Below are 21594 nucleotides of genomic sequence, written 5' to 3'. Positions count from 1 at the left end.
ATAGGAATGAGATAGCGGAGGTCCTTTCAACTATGGAGCCGTCCACGAAGGGAGAAACGTCTGCTTGTGTCGTAAAACATCAAGACTGGTAGAAAGAATAGACAAACCGAACATAATCGTAGATTGGCCATGATCCGTAACTCCATTCTAATCATCCCTAATACTTACAAGAATAAAGGCGTGAAGCAACTGAGATCCTGGAGGCAAACCTCCTGATAATTCATCATTTCAGGGGTAAAATGACGACAGTAAGATTTCAAACAAGTGTCGTAATACTTGAAGCCATGTCAACGGTCTAGAGACAACGCGCTACACGTAAGAGAAGAGAAAGTCAAGAAAAAGAAAATAGAGAATAAGACTGGTAGAAGATTGAGACATAAGAGAAGTGGTCCTAAAACCTAGAGAACGTAGTCGGGGTACAGTTGGAGGAAACCTCGCATTGAAAATGGGTACAAAGTAAAGGAAAGGGAGCTCGAAGGACGGTAAAGGAAAGAAAACGATCACAAGCAGCTTAGCATGTTGTACAGTCGTCAGTCTACAAAAAGCATATAATGAAACAAACCTCAAAAGCGCGTTCGACAAGACCGGTTCGTAAGAACAGAGGCTTCATAAAAAAACTTTTTGCAGCACGCCGACCCAACGAGGCAAGGAGCACACAAATGGAGATTTAAGGAGGAAAAAGAGGAAAAAGAAAGAAAAAAAGGTAAAAGAACAATCTTGAAGTTGGAGGGCATGAGAGTTCGTGCATCATTAGACGCAGGAAAGGAGAAAAACAATTCAATACGCAAGCCACCCGAAACAACATAGCTGGGGATGAAAATCGCTCACGTGAACGCGGAATCGTTCCATAAATTGAAGTAAAAGAACCCGCTCAGATGAAAACAAGTGCCTAAAACAGTATGCCCATCAAGAGCAATAGAGAAGACTTAACCGTAAGGGAAGAGCAAGCTGATAGTCATACCAGTCACGTTGCCGGAAGATGATGCTAAGAAACTCTCCTGAAGTCATGGAATATTTTGTTCATTCCTTACTAGCGAATTCAAGTTAGTTGAAATCGGGTCCAATCTGGTCTTGAGAAGTTGGAGAACCAACCTTCATGGGAGCGAAGCCACCGCCGTACTGGTGAGCAGGGGGCATTCCCATGTTAGGGTAGATGGGTGGGGGAGGCGCAGGGCGGTAGGGGGTTCCAGCAGGTCCGGAGTTGTTCTGAGAGCGGCCCCAGCTAAGACGGACACGAGAGTTGCCGATAGGGTAGCCCTGCATCTGGTTGATAGCCATCTCGGCAGCATGGCGCTGGACGAACTGAACGAAGCCACAACCCTTGCCAGGGGGAATCTTGACGTAGGTGATTTCGCCAAATCCTTGGAAGAAAGAACGAAGCTCATCCTCGGTAACGTAGCCGGAAAGACCTCCAACAAAGACGGTTGTGTTGTTGGGATCGGTGAACTGGTTCATTGGCTGAGGAGCACCGTAGAAACCCATAGGAGGACCACCCATAGCGGCAGGAGGGTAGATACCAGCGGGGCCAGGCATGCCCATGCCACCAGGACCAACGCCAGGACCCTTGTTCTTGGGAGTGGCAGTCGAGATGCGCATGGGACGGTTACCGCAGTAGACACCCTGCATCTCACTCAAAGCGCGCTGCTGATCGTTCTCATCAGAGAAGCGAACAAAACCGTAACCACGAGACATGCCGCTGATGGGGTCAGTCATGATCTTAGCGGACTTGCAAGATGGGAAACGGCTCTGGAAAAGAGACACCAGGACGTATTCGTTGACTTCAGGGCCGAGATCACCGACGAAGATCGAGTATTCCGGTCCGCGCTCGTCACGGCCTCGGTCAGCGAGTCCACCACCAGTAGCCCAGTTAAGCTTGAAAGCGCGGGTCGTATTGGGCATGGGAGTACCGTTTAGGCTGAGAGCTTTGGCAGCGGCTGCGGGGGAAGCGAAATCGACAAAGCAGTAACCAGCATTGCTTCTACTGTCAACATTAATCACAAGTCGGGATAACGGCTCAGAATGCTTTGCTTACCCAGAAAACTTGTCGCGAATCATCTTGACATTAACCTGTTCGCCCATCTGGAACCAAAGGTTGCGAATGAAATTTTCGTCGATCCATGGCTCGAGCTCGCCCATCCTATAATCAGCCGCGTCGTGTTAACAAATCAGGTTTCGGCATATGTACGCAGGGCGTGTTTGCTAAAGGTGTCGTAACATACCAAAGAGTGGTCTTGCCGTCGCCTCCCTGCTGGGTAGCAGCAGCAGAGGGTTCACCAGGGGTACCAGCGAAAGGAGCGGGGGAAGGATCAGCTTGACCGGTCATGGTGGTGTCGGCAGGGGCGGGAGCACCGGCAGATGCAGCGCCGTCCTGCTGGTTTTGATATTCGTAGTTCTGGAAAGACATGTTGATAACAGTTGAACGAGAGCGCACAGCAAGAGAACTAGTGATTAACAGTTGCTTTTAAGATTCGTTGATGAATGCCGCGACTTTCGAAAACTGGCACGAAAATCGAAGACAAGGATTGAGTCGTAAAAGCTTTGCGAGGCGCAAGAAGGTATCTTATTCCTGTGTGTATGAAAATTTAATTAGTCAGATATTCGATATGACAGCCAAGAAAAGAAAGAAGACAATGAAGCGAAAGACTTCTAGAAAGAGCTGTGAAACTCGATGAAGAGCGCGAAGCAGCACTAATCTCAAAAAAAAAAAAAAAAAAAAAAAAAAAAGAAATTGTGAACGGCCTTGCGACAAAATCTGCGCAGTCCTCAACCGACGCAGTCGCATAGATTTGAGGTGTCTCGCGCGATCAGGTACGAGTGTCCAGTAAACACGAGCAAAACTGAGGGTTGGAAGCAGTTTGATGCTGCGTGGTCACTCTCGCTTCCGTTTTCGGCGAAACACTCGAACAGTCAAATCGGCACGGAGCAGAAAGAGGCCAAGTATCGGGTATGGCTACCCGGTCAGCTCCGTAGGTCGTCATGACCCAAATGTTGTCCATATTTTGTAGTCATATCGATACAGATTTTTTGGTGCAAGTTTCGACAGCTGGATATATTATCAATCGCCCAGTAGCCGACACCATCGACATTGACCAGGTGAATTGTCGCAATATGCGCGGCTTCTTCACAAATGTTGTTGGCCTGTTGACAGACGCCGATAAAAGTGTGCGATCTCGTCATTGTCGATGGGACGGTCCGGTATTGAGTCATTTTTGCGATGCGCCCAGTCAAGTGTGTTTTGACGTTGAGTCGCACAAGTCGCAAAACCAACACGATGCAAGAGATGGCAAATTTGCAGCAAGAAATGGACAAACACGTGTAAGGAACACAAAAGCAAGAAATAATAAAAGATGACAGATGATACACAATATGAGAATTAGATAGACTTACCAGAATGAGATTGAGGTGGATGGTCAGGGATGAAGATTATACGATCTTTATCGATACCAAAAAATGACCGAGAGGGGCGAGATGAGGGGAGCGACCGCAAGTCGATAAGAAGACGAAGGAGCTAATACGTAGAAACACGTAAGGATAGCAGAAATGATGATGTTGATGTTGATGATGATGATGATGATATGGAAATCCCGCGACACGAAGGAACACGAAAATGGGGGGAAGGGATAACAACAAGATCAAAAATTTCTGCAGGGTAAATTGAAGAAATCAAAGAAGAAGAATGAGAATGAAAAACTCCGTCCGTATTCCGCGAAAGGACAACTAAGGGGAGAGAGGAAGAAGAGAGTGAGTGTGAGTAGAAAGAGAGAGAGAGAAGACAAAGCAGCCAACAAGGAAAGATTTTTTTTTTACCTTGGGGAGTCGAATTGGGTGGATGGATGGAGGGGAAAGGGAAGGAGGGAACTCTGGACGGGAACTGGGAAGGAAGGAAGGCACGGAGAGCGCAGCGACTCACAGAGTAGCAAAGAGCGACCAGGAAGGTAGAGCGTAGGGAAGGAACAACCGGCTGGCGGGAATGGAGACTTTGGGCTGCATCGTGTGGTTTGCCTTGCTGATTGGCTGGTCGATGCTGGGACACTAGACAGATTTGAGACTAGGTCAGAGTGTGGGGTTTCTTATATAATCTTGGATGCATTAACTAGTTAACTAACCTTACCTAACTGGGTTAGATAACTTAAACTAGTTAGTTAGCCTTTTGTATTTGCACTGTATCTTTGTATTGATCTTAAAAGTGAAGGTGAGCTGAATGTGGAGTAATATTAGGAACGGCTATTTATATACAGTCAGTGTATCAAGGACTACATATGGCATTGAAGTACTAGCTACCCGAGTCTTGTATCGAACAACAGATAAGCGACATAGCCATCCAAGACCAGGTTTGACTACTTCGGTAATAATATTAGCCACTATTAATCATATAAGACGGAAATCCTGGACAATAGAATGGATCAATTAACTTTATGTTCAATGGCCACTCCATCTGTCAAATCAGACCGAGTCTAGCAAATATCAATGCTCTAGTACTGATAATGAACTACTTAACTCTCTTATCCATTAATTTATCATGCTACTTACGGAGCACCTTGCTGCTCTCAGTGACGTACATGGTATGTAGCGTGTAATATACTATAGTAAATACATACGGGGTAATTGCGATCCGACAGACTGGATCCGATCTGATTGCAAATACAGACAATGGCCCAAAAAAGAAAAGAACACAGAATAGGTCCACAACTACTTTCCGTGATCCATTAATAGCCTCCCATACAGATTACGATGTTTCCGAGCTCTCTCTTACAGATGTTTAAATGTGGCTGCCTTGCTGCCTGGTAATACGGTACGACAAGGGTAATTCGAATACGTACCTGTAAGTAAACTATGATGTAAGAATCTGCAAGGATTAACCGACTTCCCTGTACCTCTCTGAATCGTGTCACTCCATATGCCACATACAATGCAAGGAACATGCATTGTAAGGAACATATTCAAGGTAGGGTATATGTAGTATTGTACAGAGTACTTGACAGGACTACAGATAGCTGAAGCGGACAACATCACATTTATGAAATTGTGATGAATCATGCGGCTAAACGAAAAAAAGAGCCAAAAATTCTCTTGTTGATTCTGCTCAAATACGTTACGTACGAGGAGACGCTAGGCAGACGTTATCCATGGAAGCTTTGGCAGGATACAGAAGTGACCCCCGCCCAACAAAATGTCGTATGATACGGTATGAGAAATACCATGCTTGTATTTGAAAATATCACCAGTAGACAGCCAATATCAAACTACAAGTTCACCTCCTTTCCCCAGCTCGTCTCCCAGGTATTGAATCGTTCTCTCATAGACTCTCGCAGCCTCCATTTCCCATAGCCCTGTACGACCACTCTCATCTCCGTTTCCATCTATATCCATCCCATCTTCCCAGTCATCTTCGTTCTCACTCTCGTCCTCACCCCCATGGGACTCGTCATCCTTTACCCTCTTCTCCACGACTGCAATCCGACTCGCTTCCGCGATACTCTTGATTCTCACCTTTTCAGTCACACTAACAATGCTTTTTGTATACTCGAACCCGCTTAGAGGTATACCAGACTCGACGTCTTCTCCGACCAGGAGACTGGCGAATATGATATCCAGTTTTCTGAGAATCCGGAAGGTAGGCTTTGGCTGGAAAGGATAGTCTGGGAAATAGGTATTTACCAACCCTGCTAAGGAGATGAGGTAGGGTATTTGTATGGACGCTATATCACCGTATTAGCTCTTTGACTCCTAGAAACGGAGGAGGCAGGAGACTCACGTGTCCCACTAACCCAAACAACGTCAATAACATCCTCGACATCCTCGACAACCTCTTTAAAACTCTCATATCCTTTGGACTGCTCTTCATCATTATCCTTCTCCTTATCACCGTCTTCTCCTTGATCATCAATCACACTACTAAACTTTTTCGCATGTCGGCGGTTTATCCGTAATATCTTGCCATCCACATAATTAATTAAGGATGATTCTTTTGCACCACCGGGTTTGAGTGGATGCATCCGTTGACGCGGAAGATGAGATGGTGTCGTAGTACTGGCGGTGGCTGTGGAGGGGGCTGGAGATGGGAGGGTAGGATTGAGAAAGCCTCCTCCTTCTCCTGGTTGGAGAGAGCTGCCCATGATTATTGATCTTATAAGAGTCGAAGAAAATCCAGGCCCAAGCTTTGTTGACCAGTTGGATGGTGTTCAGCTGTGAGAAGGGAATATGGCAGCTATGAGAAGTGTTAGTGATCGACTCCTCTACTTGGTTGAAAGCTAGACTCACCTTTCTATGCGCTAGACTACTGAGAATGGTAAAAGTGTTTTATGCAGATTATAACTAAACTGCAAAATAGAAATTTACTTATTAAGTTACATTATTGATCTAGTGAAAGTGAATGTCTAATAAGTCTCGCTTCAGAAGAATGCCGAGGCAAAAAATACCTTGGAAGGCAAATGGTAAAGGCGGTGGCATATCGGGAAGTCTAAAGCTAATCGGGACTAATTAGAATCTAAGAATAAGTCTCCGTATCTTAAGAACTAATTTCATATTTGCTTTCCTTGAATAACTTCATGTCGGAGAAAACGGGGTCTTTCAGTGGATTCAGGGAGGAAATGCAGGATCAACACTCGGCACTCATCTCTGAGGTCCCCTAAGTGTCGGATTTGCTGAGCAAATGCAGCTTACGTAGCTTCGACGGAATCCCTCCGATTAGCCCGTCGTTTATCAGCCAGGTTAGCAGTGTAACGTCTACGGCGACAACGATGAACATGCAACCAGCATTTCCTCTCATCGGTTTTTAAGCTGCAGGAATCAGCGCAAACATGGTCTGATCCATTTATCGAGAGGTTACCGAACCTCTGACATACTGCAGACAACCCCCGCAACCCGATTTATACACCAGACACAGTTGCACCGCTTGCAACCCATTCCAGCTCTGGCATCCTTCCACCTAGGTACAACCCAAGACTTGTTAGCGGTTTATCTAGGTCCAGCTTCATTATCCTCTCGTCCTGAACAGTCTCGCAATTTGACCGGCTACAGTCATAGCCTCAACGACGAGCATGTCGCCTACTAACCACCTTCAGGTATTGCGGGATCCTCTTTTTGCCTCAGTGGATGACACCGAGTAAGAGTAACCCACAGTCAGACTCGCGCCATTTCTTTACACTTACTCTCAAATCTAGCATCGTTCTCATTCCTGGTATTGGAACTACGTTGCCAGAGAACTGGCCGTTTGCTGACCTAGAGTGGCTTGCCACCCTACCCAAGTGCTGATAGCTACAAGGATTTGCCAGTATCTATTATTCACACGGCGCGGCTCTTTGTCATGGCAGATATGTCATTTCATGGCTATTTACCCTGATCCGAGACTTGAAACCTCTCGTATAGTCGTTTATATATTCTAAATCCACCGGATACATAAAATTAGGCGATCGCTAAACACCCTATACACTCCAGAACCTCGTCAGCATGATTCATACAAAAATCTTCATGTAACACGATTGCGTCTAACTCAACTCAATATCAGAAAATGTGAGAAGATTATTTGTAAGCTGGTTTTTGCAGACACGGCGCAAACACACTTATTCTATTATCCACTTTTCAGGAGATATAAGAATCAAGGTTACGCTACTCTGGCCCCAGCGGACTCATCATGATAGTGAAATGGGAAAGAAATATGGGCTTCAATACACTTACCCTTTTTGTAGTAGAATATGTACATATGAGAGAAAATAGACTAACGCCGGTATCAATGCATGAAATTTTCTAAACATGAAGATTATCTCCGTCACTATCACATTCCCTCAGGCTAAACATATTCGTCAGTATACCTCTCAGCTAGAGAAAGATAAGAGAAAAACATACCATAATCCTCCCCCGACTCTTCTTCAACTTCTCAATCTTTCTTTTATCCTCATCAAACCTCCTCAACAACTCATTCTGTCTCTCCTTCCTCTTCTCTCTAGTCTGGAACCTATAAAAGTCTCCCAGACCTTCCTCTCTCTTCCGCTGCTTCTCAACGAGTTCTTTAACCTCATCTTCGCGCGCAACATCCGTGAATCGTGGACCACGAGTAACCGTGATGAAACCATCTTCATCCGGCTCTGCGGCGCGACGGGACACTTCAAGGGCACGCGTTTCTTCCCATTGTGTATATAGGGCCATGTAATTATTCACAATACTCAATAATTCGTCCGCCGACGGATAACGGATTTTTGAGGCATGTTTCCTGTATCGTGTTATCCCGAGCGCGGGAAGTCTATCTTCAATACCTTCGCCCCAGATGATAGGACTCTTTCTCTCTTTAGAGGCAAATTTCCGTACGGCTTTGAGACTTGCCTCCATGGCCGGTCGGTCGACAAAAGTGACTATTGCATGTGTTCCGCTAGTATGTAATTCCCTATCCCATGTTGACGGTAATCCGGCAGAACGTAATTGCGTTTCCAATTCTTGAGAAGTCACCACGTCTTGTCGTTTACGTTTTTTGCCTTGCTGTGAAGATAATGTCTCTGCGGTATTTGTCGTAGGTGCATGTGTAGTAACAGCATTTGATCGGGAGAATACCCCCTCAAAATGGACCCTCTCAACCCGCCCGGCCGACAATTGACTCGAGAATAAATGTCGCAGGTGCAATTCTGTTGTATCAACGGGCACATTCACGAGAAATAATGACCGTGCAGTGTCCGCGTCTGGTATACGGGGTTCATGTGGTCGCAGATATACATAATGCGTGACTGGTTTCGGGAATGAAGATGACGCTGGGGGTAGTTTCACGGGAAGCACTGCGTATCCCGGTACTTCTGTAATCGCTGTTGAGGATTTCTTCGGCATGTTGGCGATATTATGCCGGTGGTTGTCGTTTTTCTGGGAATTTGATGCAGTAAAAAGAAGCTTCGAAAATAAATTTATTTAGAAACCGAAATTCTGCCGTCGTACCGCCTTTAGACGGCAACTATACCCGAGAAGAGTATGTATCCTTATCAGCCCTAACCCTATATTGATAAAAGCCCTAATTCATCACAAGCATCCCTTCCAATCTCTATGCGCTACTCATGCTCTGGGTTCATATAGCAGGGCTGTCCGATGGAGTATAGAACCACTCATTATCATTCAATTGCTTATTATAGCAGGCTAACACATATTGGCCCCGTTGTAAATGACTGACGATTGCAAGAGTTACACAAACCATCATCAGAAATTACTATCAAAGATTAATCGAGAATAACTAATTCGTTTCTATCACATCATCATAGATAGGCAAGCCGCAAGGACCTCAAATCAATCATCACACCTTATCAGGATCATTGATACCGCCGTTAGTGATGACATATGTCGCCTCACGTTCGGGGCAATCTGTAATCCCATCAGTATGTGTACAGCGACGGCTTCAGAGAAGATAATTTACCTGGTGAATCCTGAATCTTGGCAACTCGCTCATCACCGCGACCTTTGCGAAGAAGGACTCGTGTGGTTGAGGCATGAGCAAGAACATGTCCACCCACAGGCTTGCGACCATCAGCTCCTGCAAAGAGGGCACTGGCTCCGGGATCGCTTTGTACTTGGTTTGTCTGGATGCATAAGTATCATTATTCGAAACGGAGTTAAAACGTATGACCTACCATCAAGACGCAGACATTGAACTCTAAAATGAACCAGTCAGTACCGAATGTTTCGTTGGATTTAAGCAGCATACCTTCAGCCAAATGAGATAATCTGATAAGAAACTGATTGAGCTTCTGCTGCCGTTCAGCAAGCTCTCCACGACCTGAAAAGTCAACACGGAAGCAGTTCATGATACTGTCAATGACAAGAAGTCTATATTGACCCCCAGCAAACTCCTTCGAAAGCGTATTCAACAACTCAAGCTGATGCTCACTGTTCAATGCACGAGCGTAAGAAATATTCTCCTGTGTAGACTCAGCATCGAGACCATAACGTTCAGCAATCTGCGCAATACGTTCGGGTCGAAATGTTCCTTCGGTGTCCATGTACGCGACTTTCCCTTCTCCGCCGCCCATTTCTTTGGGTAACTGTGCGATAACGGACATGGTATGAGAGAGTTGGGTTTTGCCGCAACGGAATTCACCGTATACTTCGCTGATGCTCATGCTTGAGAAGCCACTACAACCACTGATTAGGCATTGCCTCATTTAGGTCCTGTTGTAGTCTGACTTACCCTCCCAGGATAGCATCAAATTGCTTACTACCAGTTGAGATCTTGAATACTTTCTTTCGCTGATGGCAGAGCTCCATGGCAGTGATGAATCCATTTGCAGTTGGCTAGACCAACCGCCAAAAGTTGTCAATAATCTCTCTCAACATCATAGAAAAGAGAACATACCAAACATTTCTGAATAGCCTCCTTGATCTTCTCAACCTTGATTTCGCTGAATCCTTTGATCTTGAGCAGAGTCCTACGAGTCGCACCATGAACAGCCTGCAAGAAGAACACAAAATTAGCATGCGCCGGCTACAGCGAGTAAGGGAAATGTAAGAAGGAAGTACAGCAATAGTGAAATAGCCATTGGCTTTCAATTTTGTGATATCAGCCACTCCGATGCCTAGAGTCAGTTAGTATTAGCCAAGGTAAGGATCGTGTCGATGGTGTACCATGAGCTTCGAGGTTGTCAATGTCAATGATGAAGTCCTGCAAAATGGTTAGCTATGTATCGATTGGAAAGGGAGATTATCAATTCATACATCGAGATCGGAGTCGTCGCTGGGTTCAGAGGCAGGCATGATGATGATGTCTCTGCTTGGTATTGGGATAAGATGAAAAGATGGTGTGCTTTGATGATTTGAGAATAGAGGAAGAGAGAAGGAAGACAGAAAGTGGAAGGATAGAAGTCCTGGTGGAAGGCACTGAGGTCCAGGATGCTCCTTCCTCTGTTGTCTTTGCCCGATGTGTGCAGTCACATGAATTTCCTATTTAAGCACACACCAAACTTGCCTAAAGAAGAGAATGAGAGAACGCAGCCGTAAAAATATTCCAGTCATTTCATATTATTGGGAGACTCGATAAAAGATACTTCAATAGATAGTTTCCAACTTTGCAACCAACATCAAATCGCATCATCCCCTCCATCCATCCAACATACTCCAACCCCCTGGTCGATCAGTTCACACGTACACAGACAACCCAATCACTCAAACTTGAAATTTTGACAAGTCACCACATTCCAACAGATGGCAAGTAATCAAATGTTCCTCCACTTTCTCTCAGCCCTGTTTCTCCTCCCATCATTTTTCGTGTCTCCCAACCCTGGCTTTGCTTGTTTTTTTGTCGTAAGAAAATAAAAGAGGAAAACACCGTTGATTATCCAATAGACGCCAAATCACCAGAGGAAATGCTCCGATCCGGTCCGAACCCAAATGCATTAAGATCCTAGTTCATGCAGAATCTCGTCAAAGGCCGTACACGTAACAAAGGGGATATCAAATCTCCGAGTGATGTTCCGGTCAGAGATCAGTGGTAGTAGGTGTTGAGAAAAAAGGAAAAGGATCGTAAAGGCTCATAAGAGAAAATGAAAATAACGGTAGAGGGTTGAAAAGGTATTAGATATGGGAAAGAAAATAGAAAGACCGAGCCGGTAAACCTAATACAAAGGGAAGAATGGAGAGAGGTTGGATTTCGAATGGGAAGCTGAATGTGCGGTTTTAAGCTGCAGCGGTAGTGGTAGCGGCAGCCGAAGGAGCAGCAGCAACGACATCCGCAGAGCCGTCGATAGCCGCGGCGGGAGCAGCAGGAGCAGCAGGAGCAGCAACCGGAGAAGTAGCGACGGCAGTAGATGTTGCACCTGGGGCGGCGGGGGTTGTGGTGGTAGCAGCGGCAGCGACGGGTGTGGCCTTATCAGCAGAGGGTTGAGGCTTGTTTTCGTTGGTTGGGCAATCGCGAGAGATATGGCCGGCTTGAGAGCACTTGTAGCACACCTTTCCAGCAGAGCTCAAGGGACCCCCGTTTGGTGCAGTGCAGTCGCGAGAAATGTGGCCCTACAAGAGTCAAAATTCGGCTTTGTCTCATAATCGTTACTGAAACTTACCAGTTTGCCGCATGCGTAGCACTTCATGGCCTGAGCCTGGCAATCCCGGGCGAAGTGGTTAGGGCCTCCGCACTTGTAGCAAGTAGCAGCTCTGGGATATCCTCCAAAACCGCCGCGGAGTGATCCACCAAAGTTTCCGCGGGGAGCACCGCTGCCGCGACCAGCACCAGTCTGGATGTTGGGAGTGGGGCAGTTTCGCTATACCAAACCACGTCAGTGATTGACCCCCGTCAAATTCGGAGAGAAAAATGCTTACAGCCAAGTGACCGGGTTGACCGCAGCCATAGCAGCGGCCGCCATTAGCGCCGCCATTCAAGCGAAGAGTAGGGCAGTCAGCCTGGACATGGCCTAATCCTTGACAGTGGTAGCACTGCTTGGCTAGGAATTGTTAGGAGTTCGTTTGAATAAGAGAGAAAACGATTTACTCACTCTCAGTAGTACGAGGTCGGGGGCAGGCATTGGACTCGTGGCCTAGGAAGGCATAGCGTCAGTCTGGAATCATGATATAGCCGATGGACGTGCGCATACCAGGTTGTTTGCCTAACAAGTCAATAACGTCAGCTAGAGCCCCGAAGTAGAACAAAAAATCCGGACAACGATACGTACAGTTATAGCAAAGTCGCTCAGCAGACGAGCACACCTCTGCTCCAGTCAGTTATGCACCGAAGACGATGAGCAGTCCTACAAACCAGCGTAATGGCCGATGTTGCCACACTTGTAACAGGCACGACGAGACAACAACATCTTGACTTGTGACGAGACTCCTATCCGGGATTAATCAGCTCTGCTTTCCGCGGGATGCTATGTATAGGATATGAAAGAAGAGGAGGAAAATGGCAGGAATGAGGCGATTCCGGGGAAAGAGAGATATCAATACAACAATTGGCGAGACGGGTGCCACTCCATTTGGCGCAAGAAGCAAGATGAGATCGCGAAAGGTGAGAGAATCCAATTCAAAAATGTTCTCTGGCCATTTGCTGACATAGTTGCTCTACCCTAAGCGTAATCTGAGGCAGTTTACGTTGAAGGAAGTTGCAATCCAGGGCTGCCACGTGATTTCTTCTCAAGGAGTTCGACCATGTTGTCGTTGATCGAGGTCGAATTGACGAATTGCAGAGCTAGGATAGTATATGGCGCGGTCGAAGGATTGATCTTGTATCTCTCTTCATGTACCTGTCCTATACCTCCTCATTCCATTTCCTTTTTAAAGATAGATCATAGCTTGGCATGGAGTGAATGTTGTGCGGTGATAGACAAACAGTATTAAAATCCCACTCACACTATCGTGAATCCAACAAATCTATTCAATGCACAGAGTCAGTTTAGAATATGCAACCAATAAAAAAAACATAATAATATCTTCAAGCCACAACCAATAGAGAAATACATATGTGATATAGACAGATATATGTAGGGATAATAATTAAGTGACGATCTAACAGATCACAAAGCCAAGAAGAACTCACACAATAAGAAAATAATACCCCAAACCACACAAGCAACTCACAACAACCTCAAGTCCAAAGAATTTCGAGGCCCACCCAAGGATGATAAGATAGTTTCGGCGAATATCTCCAAGTAAGATGGTGAATATTCAGACCAAATACTCAAACAAATATTTCAATAGATTTAATAGAGCAATCACAAGCTTGTGAAGAAAAGAGCAGGAAAATAAAAAAAAATTAGTTTTCCGCGCCTTTCCGTATTGCGTAAAGTGCGAAGAAATCCCCGGAATTAGATGTGGCATGACGCTTGGACTAATTAATATGGGGCTCAACCCTGAGCTAGCTACGAATAACTTCATTTGAAGGCTCCCAGTTTAGGGACTTTGTGTATGTGCATAGCCCCATGGCTTCACTATTACGTTCTCTATTCCTCGAGAATTAGACAAGATTAACGATACATCAACAATAAACACCGTTCCCCGTCAAGAAAGTGCATCCTCCCAGAAGTCACTTTTGAAGTTTACAGCCTTATGCATTTATGCATCGCTCTCCTTTTCAATCACGGCTGGGGCCTTGATTTCTTTTCCTTTAACGAACCCTAACCCTTCGCCGCTCTGGATAAAAAAGGATGTTAGCCTGAGTCAAAGCAGATAAGTGGACATAAACTTACGTAGCTGATAAGAGGCGACACTTCAACGCCAGCATTATCACCCTCAGTGACAACAACTGCTCCCGCCTGCTCGAGCCATCGCTTTCCCTGAAGCATGATATCCTGCTTGCTAGTATCCGGGTCGTCTTGGCCGGTGCCTCGCGCATTCTTGAGCGGAGAGAATTCGTCCTCGCGACGAACCTCAATGCACGCGAACTTGTCTAGCGGTGTCAAGGGAAACACATCAAACACGAATTGTTCCAATTTGATACCATTGGGCTTCTCAGGCTTCACTGTCTCTCCATTCTCTAGGTTGACACAAGGAATCTTCTTGCGTGCAACGTGGTGAGGGAGCTTGTGAGCCCATGACTCAATTCCTTCCAAGAACCGGAAGGAGTAGTAGTGATTGACAATATTTGCAGCACGGAACTTGAGCATCTCAGGGTGTTCAGGGTCCTTAGCTTCGGCGGTTTCCTTGTCGATCTCCGAGTATTCCACCACGTCAGGCTTGCCGTTCTTCTGCAGGATAAGTCCTACTGATTCTGTAGCATTGCGTTTCCGGACAACCTTGGTGGCAATATCAACGTCCTTCGTAGCGGCAAAGCCAATGAAGACGGGATCGGCAACCTTGGCAAGGCAGTTATCGACACAGTAGGTGTGAACGTGCTCAACGCCCCTCTTGCGCATGTCTTCTCGCACACCGGATGTGATGAGTGCTTGGTAAATACCACCGTTGCCGTCTGGTGCAACGGCGACCTATGTACCTAGTCAGTAAACTGTAGAGAATCAAACCAGAGGACTCCACAACATACCTTGGATTTGCTCTCTAACAAGATCTTACCCTCATTTGAGATACAGGGCAAGACACCCTGCTGGAAGAATTTAACATTGGCCTTGTCCAGACCAAAGTAGTTATGTTGTTGGAAAAATTCCTCAGTAGGCTGGTTTGTGGGACCACTGGTCATAATATACCAAGGCACAACGGCCTTTTTGTTATGCTTCTTCTCTGCCAAACTCTGAATCTTTGAAATACGCTCAGCCTGGAGCTGGAACAAGGATTTGTGGCTCGGAAGACCAATATCGAAACATCCCTTGGGAGCAGAGCTACCGAGACGAGTACCCTGTCCACCAGCCATGAGCACCACAGCGACCTTGTTCTCCGAAACCAATCTCAAGCCCTCATTGTAATATCTCTCGAGATCCTCTTGAGCTGAATCCAACATCGAAGCTGTGGCGGATGTGGGCAAGGGTTCGAGTTTCACGGGTCCATCCGAGGAGGTTTGGGGAGGGTGAAGTGCGATTTCGGCGAGCTCATTGATGCGGTTTGGATTGAATGTTAAGAGTTGCTGGAAGAGTTGACCCTTCTCTGCAGATTTGAGGTGGTCGTAGAATTTGAAAACATGTCCTTGGTTGGCAGCTTCGTACTTTTGTCGGAGTTGTTGGAGCTCTTCGGCGGAGGGTTCGCGGGGGCCTTCCTCGCCCTTGTTGCCCTGGATCTTGTCAATGATATTTTGCACGACGGAAGTCATTGTGTGTTTGTTCAGTTGTAAAAATCTCGAGTGGAGTTCAAAGAAAGAGACGAAACGCAATGCAATTTGTTCAATAATGTATAGTATGAAAGCAGGAGAAGAATAGAAAAAGGAGGACTTCTGAAATGCTTAAGAAGGAAAGCAGCTACGTAAATACGTAACGGGTAATCTATGGTAACAAATGTTTCAGATCTACACAGCCCGCACTCTGGCACACACCGCCTGGAAGCTTGGCCAGCTCTGAATTGAACTTGTTACAGTGGCATTACAGCATTTATTACGTATGATGCCCCCCTCTGTCCTCTGTTGCGCGTATTTATCGTCAAATTATCCACTCTTCAGCCGAGGGATTGCTGACGTGCCAATATATACTATAGACGAGAAAATAAACAACAAACTACACCATTAATCGCATCATACGTGCCATTGAGTCAGCTTGAATTTTTCTCATTCCAAGCTATCCCCTGCTAGACTCAAATTCCCCTTGCAAAAAACACCAAGACAAGGCTAACGCCATCTGGTCGGTCGCTAGTGCCTATAATTAGTATGCGCTAGACTACAAGTGATCTAGCCTGATTGCTAGTTGAAGAAAGAAACTTGATGACAAGACCCTGCACAGCCATTACGGCTGGAAATTCTTTCCTCCTTCCCTCGTGGAGGAATGGGGTCCGAATATTGGTGGTGTTGATGGTTGAGGAGATTTCAGCGCAGAGCATACTAAGTTTGTTACAAGAAAAGGAGCCCGGCAGAACCCCTAAGTATGTTGATATCTACACTGAAGGCTTGAAGATACAGATACCGTAGATACCGTAGATACCGTTGATACCCATCTCGGGTTCCTGAACTCAAATGCTGGATGATGAGAGTATGGAAGCTTGAGGTCTTCCGTGATGTCTCGATTCAGGTATCTGAAGCGAAGCAGCCTTGACTCTGTAGCTATTCTAAGAAGTGACTTTGAGACTGACTTTGAGACTGGTCATACATGCATTATTGTATTATATACATATTTCACATTTCGAGATCATTCAACTATTATCCTACACATTATCGTCGTCTGTCGTAATCTCTTCTATCTGGAGTATATCTGTCCCGGTTGCGATTCCTATCCCGATCTCGGTCTCGGTCTCGATCCCGGTTCCGGCCGTCTCTGTAGCGATCATCTCGATGCTGGTCATCGAAACGTCTTGGAGCAGGGCCTCTTATCTTAGGGCTGCGACTGCGGCTGTGTGACCGCCGCAGGGGCTTCTCGTCGCGACTTGGAGGCGGACGGCGCATCTCGTCTTTATCGAAAACCATGCCGTACCGGTCAGGACGCCCACGGTCCTCAGCTGTGCGGTACTGGCGTTTCCGCTCCAGACTCGATATGCCACCAAACCCTCCTCCTTGCCGTTTTTGAACGGTAGCTTGCCGCCATGTATCTGAGAGCTTGGAGACCTATATCCGCCATGATGATTAGTAACAATGCTACTCAAATATCAAAAGACATGACATACACTTTGAGAGAAATCCACATGTATACGGTGATCATCAATAAGGACGCCTTCCATCTTGAAGTAGGCTTGTTCGCAGTCTTTTTGATTTTCAAACTCAATAAAGGCATACTGCAAGCTGTCTCCCGTCCTTTTGTCACGAATGACCTCACACGAAAGTATGGGTCCGAATCGGCTAAATATAAGGTGGAGATCCTCATCTTTCCGTAATAGTTAGCTGCAGTAACAACGTGGTTTTACCCCATAAGAGATATTTACCTTGTGTAACGGGATTGAGCTTGCAGACGAAGAGCACATTTTCCGGCGGTTTGACCTCAGCAAACGGAAGATCGCCTACCATCTCGAGGGTAAGAGCTTGCGCCCGAGCTTCACGCTCGCGCCGAAGCTTTTCCATAGCTTCTTCATCTATATTCTCGTCCAGTTCTTCATCATCAGCGATTCTCACTGTAGCCAATTGAGCCTTTGAAGGAAGAGGGCTTTCGGGAGGGACTTCTAAGCCAGGTGGATCATCGTAAGGGTCATCCAAAACGACCGTATGTCGGATACGAATATCCTTCAAAGGTCGCCCATTGTCGTCGATGAAAACTTCATTGATCTTTTCCAAGACATCAAACCCTTCCACTACCTTGCCAAATATTGCTGCTTTGCCATCTAGATAATCGAGGTTGTCGCCTAACGTCACGATGAATTGACTTCCGGCCAGGCGCTCGTCGGGATCTTTTGGTGACGGCACAGTTGCCATGCTCACTGTGCCTCGTTCCGTATGTTTCAATTTGGGGGGCATATCAACGGCGAAGGTCTTATGCGTACGGCCCTTTAGTAACCCCCATATTGAAGATCCTCCATCGCTATCGGGCGAGCCGGGGCCGATTGGGTCACCGGTTTGGAAAGTGAAATTCTTCTGCACGCTGTGCACCGGGGAAAAATTGTAGTACTTGACTTTGCATAGCTTTAGGAAGCTAACAGGTAGAGGGAAAATCTTAGTTGATGTTCAGCCACTCGACTATTTTGGTGTGTCGGACAAGAAGAACAAACGCCAGTGACGACAAGGGAGAACAGCGACAAAAGAATTGACAAACTCCATGAAACACAAAGCTGTTTGGGGTTAACGACTCACTTCTCGCAAGCTTTGGGGGCGACATCAACAAGCAGGTCGATGACCAAGTCGCCAAGGGATGTCTCGAGTAACACACTCATAATGTGGTATACTCCAGAGCGCTACTGGCTCTGTCGCGCAACGTTGGAGAACGAGCAGTAGCGGATATGCGTAAAGATGGACGAGGCGGTCAACGGGTGAACAGAAATCCGGCTTGCTCTTTATCTTTAGTCCTTGATTTCTTTTCTTTTGCTTTTTTTTGGGGGGGGTAATTGCTCCGTCGCGCAGTTTGAAACAGATATTTTTAGGTCTGAGGTGTCGTTGGGAGCACAGAAAAGATTACTGCTGAGGTCGATCATTTGAGTCGCGCGGGTGGCTTCCGAGCCTTGGCAGCCTGATTTAATAGGCGCCAACGGCGGAACAACCACCAGGAAGGAGCAACATCATTGCTTGTCAACACAAAGTAAACCACCGGCTTATTCAATATTTGACGCGTCGCCCAACGTCTCACCGAAAACTGGGATAAGGCTGCTTTCTCTTGGCTGGTTGAAATACTCTCAATGCCTTAGCATCTCTATGTTACACAGTCCAGCAACCACAGCACTGCCCTCTGCGGTGTGTGCTGTTGGTGACTGCCGCCGCCAGTGCCGCGGCTTTTCCTTCCAACCAAGTGAACAACTCAGTCGCGGATGGGAGAACTCTGGCTGATGATGCTTGTCATGTTCTGTCAGAATTATCCCGAAGCACTCGGTTCTGATTGGAGCTGGGTTTGGATGAAAGCTGAGAATTTGTCATTCTGAGGCTACCCAACGTTTCATCAGTCATAGATTGATGTTGAGCACGATGTCGATGATTTCGGCCGAGTGTTCCTTTTGAGAAGAGAGTGTTTGCCATAGATGGTCAGTACGAACAGCTCAGACGACCCAGAAAAACATTTCTTGTTTTGTACTTTGAGCCGTCGCAGACTTTTGTGTTGCACACCAGTGGACTCGGGCTAGGAACACAACCAAAGAGAGGGCAAACAGCGTCACACAACTATGATGTGTTTGATATCACAAACCTGCGAATATAGCTCGATCATGAAGCATGCTCCTTAATGAATTGAAATATTCAGTACTGACTCAATGCTCGCTGAGCGTTACTTGATACGGTTTCTCACACATATCATCAAAATGATTGCAGGACCCGTACTCGGCATAGCGTGGTTTCCAGGGGATATGCTCCAGTCACATTTTCAATAAGGCTTGGGGGACTCATCACCGGCAGCTTCTTATAGTAGCGCCGTCGGACATACACTCTATCTCACCTCTTACAGGTGAGTCTATCGTCAGATACGAAACCAGCAATCGGAATTGCAAGTAACGCGCCGTGAATGTAGAAAGTTCCAGAAATCAGGACACAATGATCAGTTCCCGTTCAGATGTTGACCGTTAGATCTATGTAACCCGGATTCCGGTTCATATGAGAAGATCCTTTCTTGATTGGTCGGGAATTATCTTATCTGTCATCGAACGAGTGGGTATGTATGGCTCCAATACATCGGCCCACGCAACATGGACTCCGATGGAGTCTATATCTCCTTTTCAAGACTAGTTCCTGCGTGTGATTGTGTGGAGGATGCCCAATAGTCACAGAACCGACGACTTTAGATTTGGAATTTGAGTATTCCAGACGATGGTTCCTTGCATTATCCCCACACCCAATACCCTACAGCATATTATACCTCCAGACCATTTCACGATACCTGATCGGGAACATATGAATTGCGAGAAAATATCCGTTGGTCCGGAAAGAAGACAGTTCCGTCTGCAGCTGACTTGTTCGTGCCCTTGCTATCGTGCAAGGTCAATTAGATCGATCCTGATATCCCGCGAATATGAGAAATGAGGCCAAGTATAGGTGACTTCCAGGTGGTAGCGTCTACAATTGGACTACTAAGCCTTGTGGGAGGGTATCCAAAACATACAGCTTATACTACCTCCTTGACCTCCAATCATCTTTCTTCCCGGCTTCCGACTTTGTTTGATCGACTTGCAACCTCGTACATATTGTATACCTCGGGAGGTCGATCAATGCAGGTCATATCAATGATTCGTCTCTCTTCAGATATCCGTTGCTCTTGCGTCGATGTCTCAACGCTCAAGCTGACCCACTTGAACAATCAATTTTTGTATTTTACGGCGAGATTTGCCTGTCTAAGGGTCAAGTGACCGTCTGACATGGCATGGTAAGCCATTCTGGAAGCTTTCCCTCATTGATCATCCTCCTTCATGCCTTATCTTACATATTTGCTTCTGCGCGCGAGCCTGGTCTCATGAAGCTTTCTTTCTGAGAACAAGAAACATTTCAAAGCCAACTTAGCCTTCAGAGTAGTGCGACATTAGCCTGTACCACAGGCGCTATTTTGTGTTCCTAGTCTGGATTTTATGAGCTTGAGCCAAATGGTTTGTGTCCCAGGTAATCGACAAATCTTACACAGCACTTTTTCTCCATAGATGGCCACGCTCAAACGGATGTATGTCAGTTCCACTTTGGTGCGACTAAGCCACACCTTCTTCAACTCAAATAAAGAAAAGGGAAAAGAAAGGAACATGCTCATACCAAATGAAGGGGCACTATTGTTGTGCACTGGTGTTGAAGGGGGTCCTTTTCTAATCACGTATAATCGAGAGAGCAAACTCTTGGGACATATCAACGACCTTTCTAGGCACCTGGTTACCGGGATTATTGCAGATCACGAGGGCGTTTCTGCTATTTAATCATCTACTACCTTCAAATATAAATATTCGTACAATGTTGTATTTCCTGGATGAGACTGTCTTACTTCTTCCATGGTATACTGATATATGCGCTCATCGACCACCCTCAAGGACAACTCCGACTTGCACAGGTGGAGACTCTTTAACATGTATCACAGCTCTCACTTCATGAAAACGGAGGACCGGAGTGTTATGCCGCAGATGCCTAGCTCATCATCTACGGGAAAGCACCGCGGTATGAAGCGAGACACCATGCGGGCAAGTCCTGGCAGGCATTCCACATGTCCGCCCGATCCGGATAGTAGAAATCGAACTCAGGCCCGTCGTCGAATACAATTAGCGGTATGTACTCACCCTCAATATCAACATCCTTATTCATGATAGCATTTTGATCAAAGCAGTGTGTACGGTGTCGAAGGAGAAAAATCAGATGCAGTGGGGAAACTCCTGATGGTGCGGCATGCATCAACTGCCAGAACGCTGCCAACGCTCACGATTGCCAGTTCCTAAGGGTATGAGCATTCTCCCCAAGATTCCCCCTTCTTTTCCTCCCTACTCTCTAGCAACCTTACTTATGTACTGTTTTAGCCGGATACAACTCAGCTG

General features: G+C 46.3%; 8 protein-coding genes across 10 annotated transcripts, besides 4 other annotated features; 1 reads left to right on the top strand and 7 right to left on the bottom strand.

Moving 5' to 3' along the window:
* Window positions 1-97: 97 nt before the first annotated feature.
* On the bottom strand, window positions 98-3749 carry TSTA_006490 (mRNA binding post-transcriptional regulator (Csx1), putative). Of its 2 annotated transcripts, none has more exons than XM_002488237.1 (5): window positions 3388-3749; window positions 2220-2566; window positions 2033-2137; window positions 1093-1978; window positions 98-1030 (listed from the first exon to the last, which is right to left on the bottom strand). In XM_002488237.1, exons 2-5 carry the CDS (start codon window positions 2402-2404, stop codon window positions 1028-1030), a joined length of 1179 nt encoding a protein of 392 aa, XP_002488282.1. In that variant the 5' UTR covers window positions 2405-2566; window positions 3388-3749; the 3' UTR covers window positions 98-1027. The 2 variants fall into 2 exon arrangements, with proteins under 2 accessions (XP_002488282.1, XP_002488281.1); XM_002488236.1 differs by having other exon boundaries at window positions 98-1026.
* Window positions 2697-2728: a microsatellite.
* Window positions 3541-3575: a microsatellite.
* Window positions 3723-3770: a sequence feature (CT-rich).
* A 1413-nt stretch (window positions 3771-5183) lies between these two features.
* On the bottom strand, window positions 5184-6344 carry TSTA_006480 (uncharacterized protein). Its single transcript, XM_002488235.1, has 3 exons — window positions 6262-6344; window positions 5756-6208; window positions 5184-5699 (listed from the first exon to the last, which is right to left on the bottom strand). The coding sequence occupies exons 2-3, from the start codon at window positions 6114-6116 to the stop codon at window positions 5239-5241; spliced, it is 822 nt and encodes a 273-aa protein (XP_002488280.1). The 5' UTR covers window positions 6117-6208; window positions 6262-6344; the 3' UTR covers window positions 5184-5238.
* Window positions 6345-7722: 1378 nt separating this feature from the next.
* On the bottom strand, window positions 7723-8838 carry TSTA_006470 (RRP7 superfamily domain-containing protein). Its single transcript, XM_002488234.1, has 2 exons — window positions 7846-8838; window positions 7723-7789 (listed from the first exon to the last, which is right to left on the bottom strand). The coding sequence occupies exons 1-2, from the start codon at window positions 8809-8811 to the stop codon at window positions 7775-7777; spliced, it is 981 nt and encodes a 326-aa protein (XP_002488279.1). The 5' UTR covers window positions 8812-8838; the 3' UTR covers window positions 7723-7774.
* A 227-nt stretch (window positions 8839-9065) lies between these two features.
* On the bottom strand, window positions 9066-10786 carry TSTA_006460 (meiotic recombination protein (Dmc1), putative). Its single transcript, XM_002488233.1, has 9 exons — window positions 10681-10786; window positions 10591-10627; window positions 10486-10541; window positions 10322-10417; window positions 10157-10260; window positions 9674-10101; window positions 9600-9622; window positions 9386-9548; window positions 9066-9333 (listed from the first exon to the last, which is right to left on the bottom strand). Exons 1-9 carry the CDS (start codon window positions 10717-10719, stop codon window positions 9266-9268), a joined length of 1014 nt encoding a protein of 337 aa, XP_002488278.1. The 5' UTR covers window positions 10720-10786; the 3' UTR covers window positions 9066-9265.
* An 851-nt stretch (window positions 10787-11637) lies between these two features.
* Window positions 11638-12764, bottom strand: TSTA_006450 (zinc knuckle nucleic acid binding protein, putative; the record flags this gene model as incomplete). Its single annotated transcript, XM_002488232.1, has 6 exons — window positions 11638-11970; window positions 12021-12218; window positions 12277-12398; window positions 12450-12491; window positions 12615-12662; window positions 12710-12764. 6 exons carry the CDS (start codon window positions 12762-12764, stop codon window positions 11638-11640), a joined length of 798 nt encoding a protein of 265 aa, XP_002488277.1.
* Window positions 11641-11743: a microsatellite.
* Window positions 12765-13842: 1078 nt separating the features above from the next.
* Window positions 13843-15789, bottom strand: TSTA_006440 (UDP-N-acetylglucosamine pyrophosphorylase). Of its 2 annotated transcripts, XM_002488230.1 has the most exons (3): window positions 14927-15789; window positions 14136-14870; window positions 13843-14079 (listed from the first exon to the last, which is right to left on the bottom strand). In XM_002488230.1, exons 1-3 carry the CDS (start codon window positions 15641-15643, stop codon window positions 14002-14004), a joined length of 1530 nt encoding a protein of 509 aa, XP_002488275.1. In that variant the 5' UTR covers window positions 15644-15789; the 3' UTR covers window positions 13843-14001. The 2 variants fall into 2 exon arrangements, with proteins under 2 accessions (XP_002488275.1, XP_002488276.1); XM_002488231.1 differs by having other exon boundaries at window positions 13843-14870.
* Window positions 15790-16687: 898 nt separating this feature from the next.
* On the bottom strand, window positions 16688-18330 carry TSTA_006430 (cyclophilin-type peptidyl-prolyl cis-trans isomerase, putative; the record flags this gene model as incomplete). Its single annotated transcript, XM_002488229.1, has 4 exons — window positions 16688-17077; window positions 17137-17333; window positions 17392-18092; window positions 18251-18330. 4 exons carry the CDS (start codon window positions 18328-18330, stop codon window positions 16688-16690), a joined length of 1368 nt encoding a protein of 455 aa, XP_002488274.1.
* Window positions 18331-21135: 2805 nt separating this feature from the next.
* Window positions 21136-21498, top strand: TSTA_006420 (uncharacterized protein; the record flags this gene model as incomplete). Its single annotated transcript, XM_002488228.1, has 2 exons — window positions 21136-21330; window positions 21373-21498. 2 exons carry the CDS (start codon window positions 21136-21138, stop codon window positions 21496-21498), a joined length of 321 nt encoding a protein of 106 aa, XP_002488273.1.
* Between the last annotated feature and the right edge of the window lie 96 nt (window positions 21499-21594).

This window comes from Talaromyces stipitatus, genomic scaffold (assembly GCF_000003125.1).
Source record: "Talaromyces stipitatus ATCC 10500 scf_1105507295517 genomic scaffold, whole genome shotgun sequence".
Lineage (NCBI taxonomy): Eukaryota > Fungi > Ascomycota > Eurotiomycetes > Eurotiales > Trichocomaceae > Talaromyces > Talaromyces stipitatus.
The sequence above is the reverse complement of the archived record's forward strand: the minus strand, read 5'-3'. Positions and strand labels throughout refer to the sequence as shown.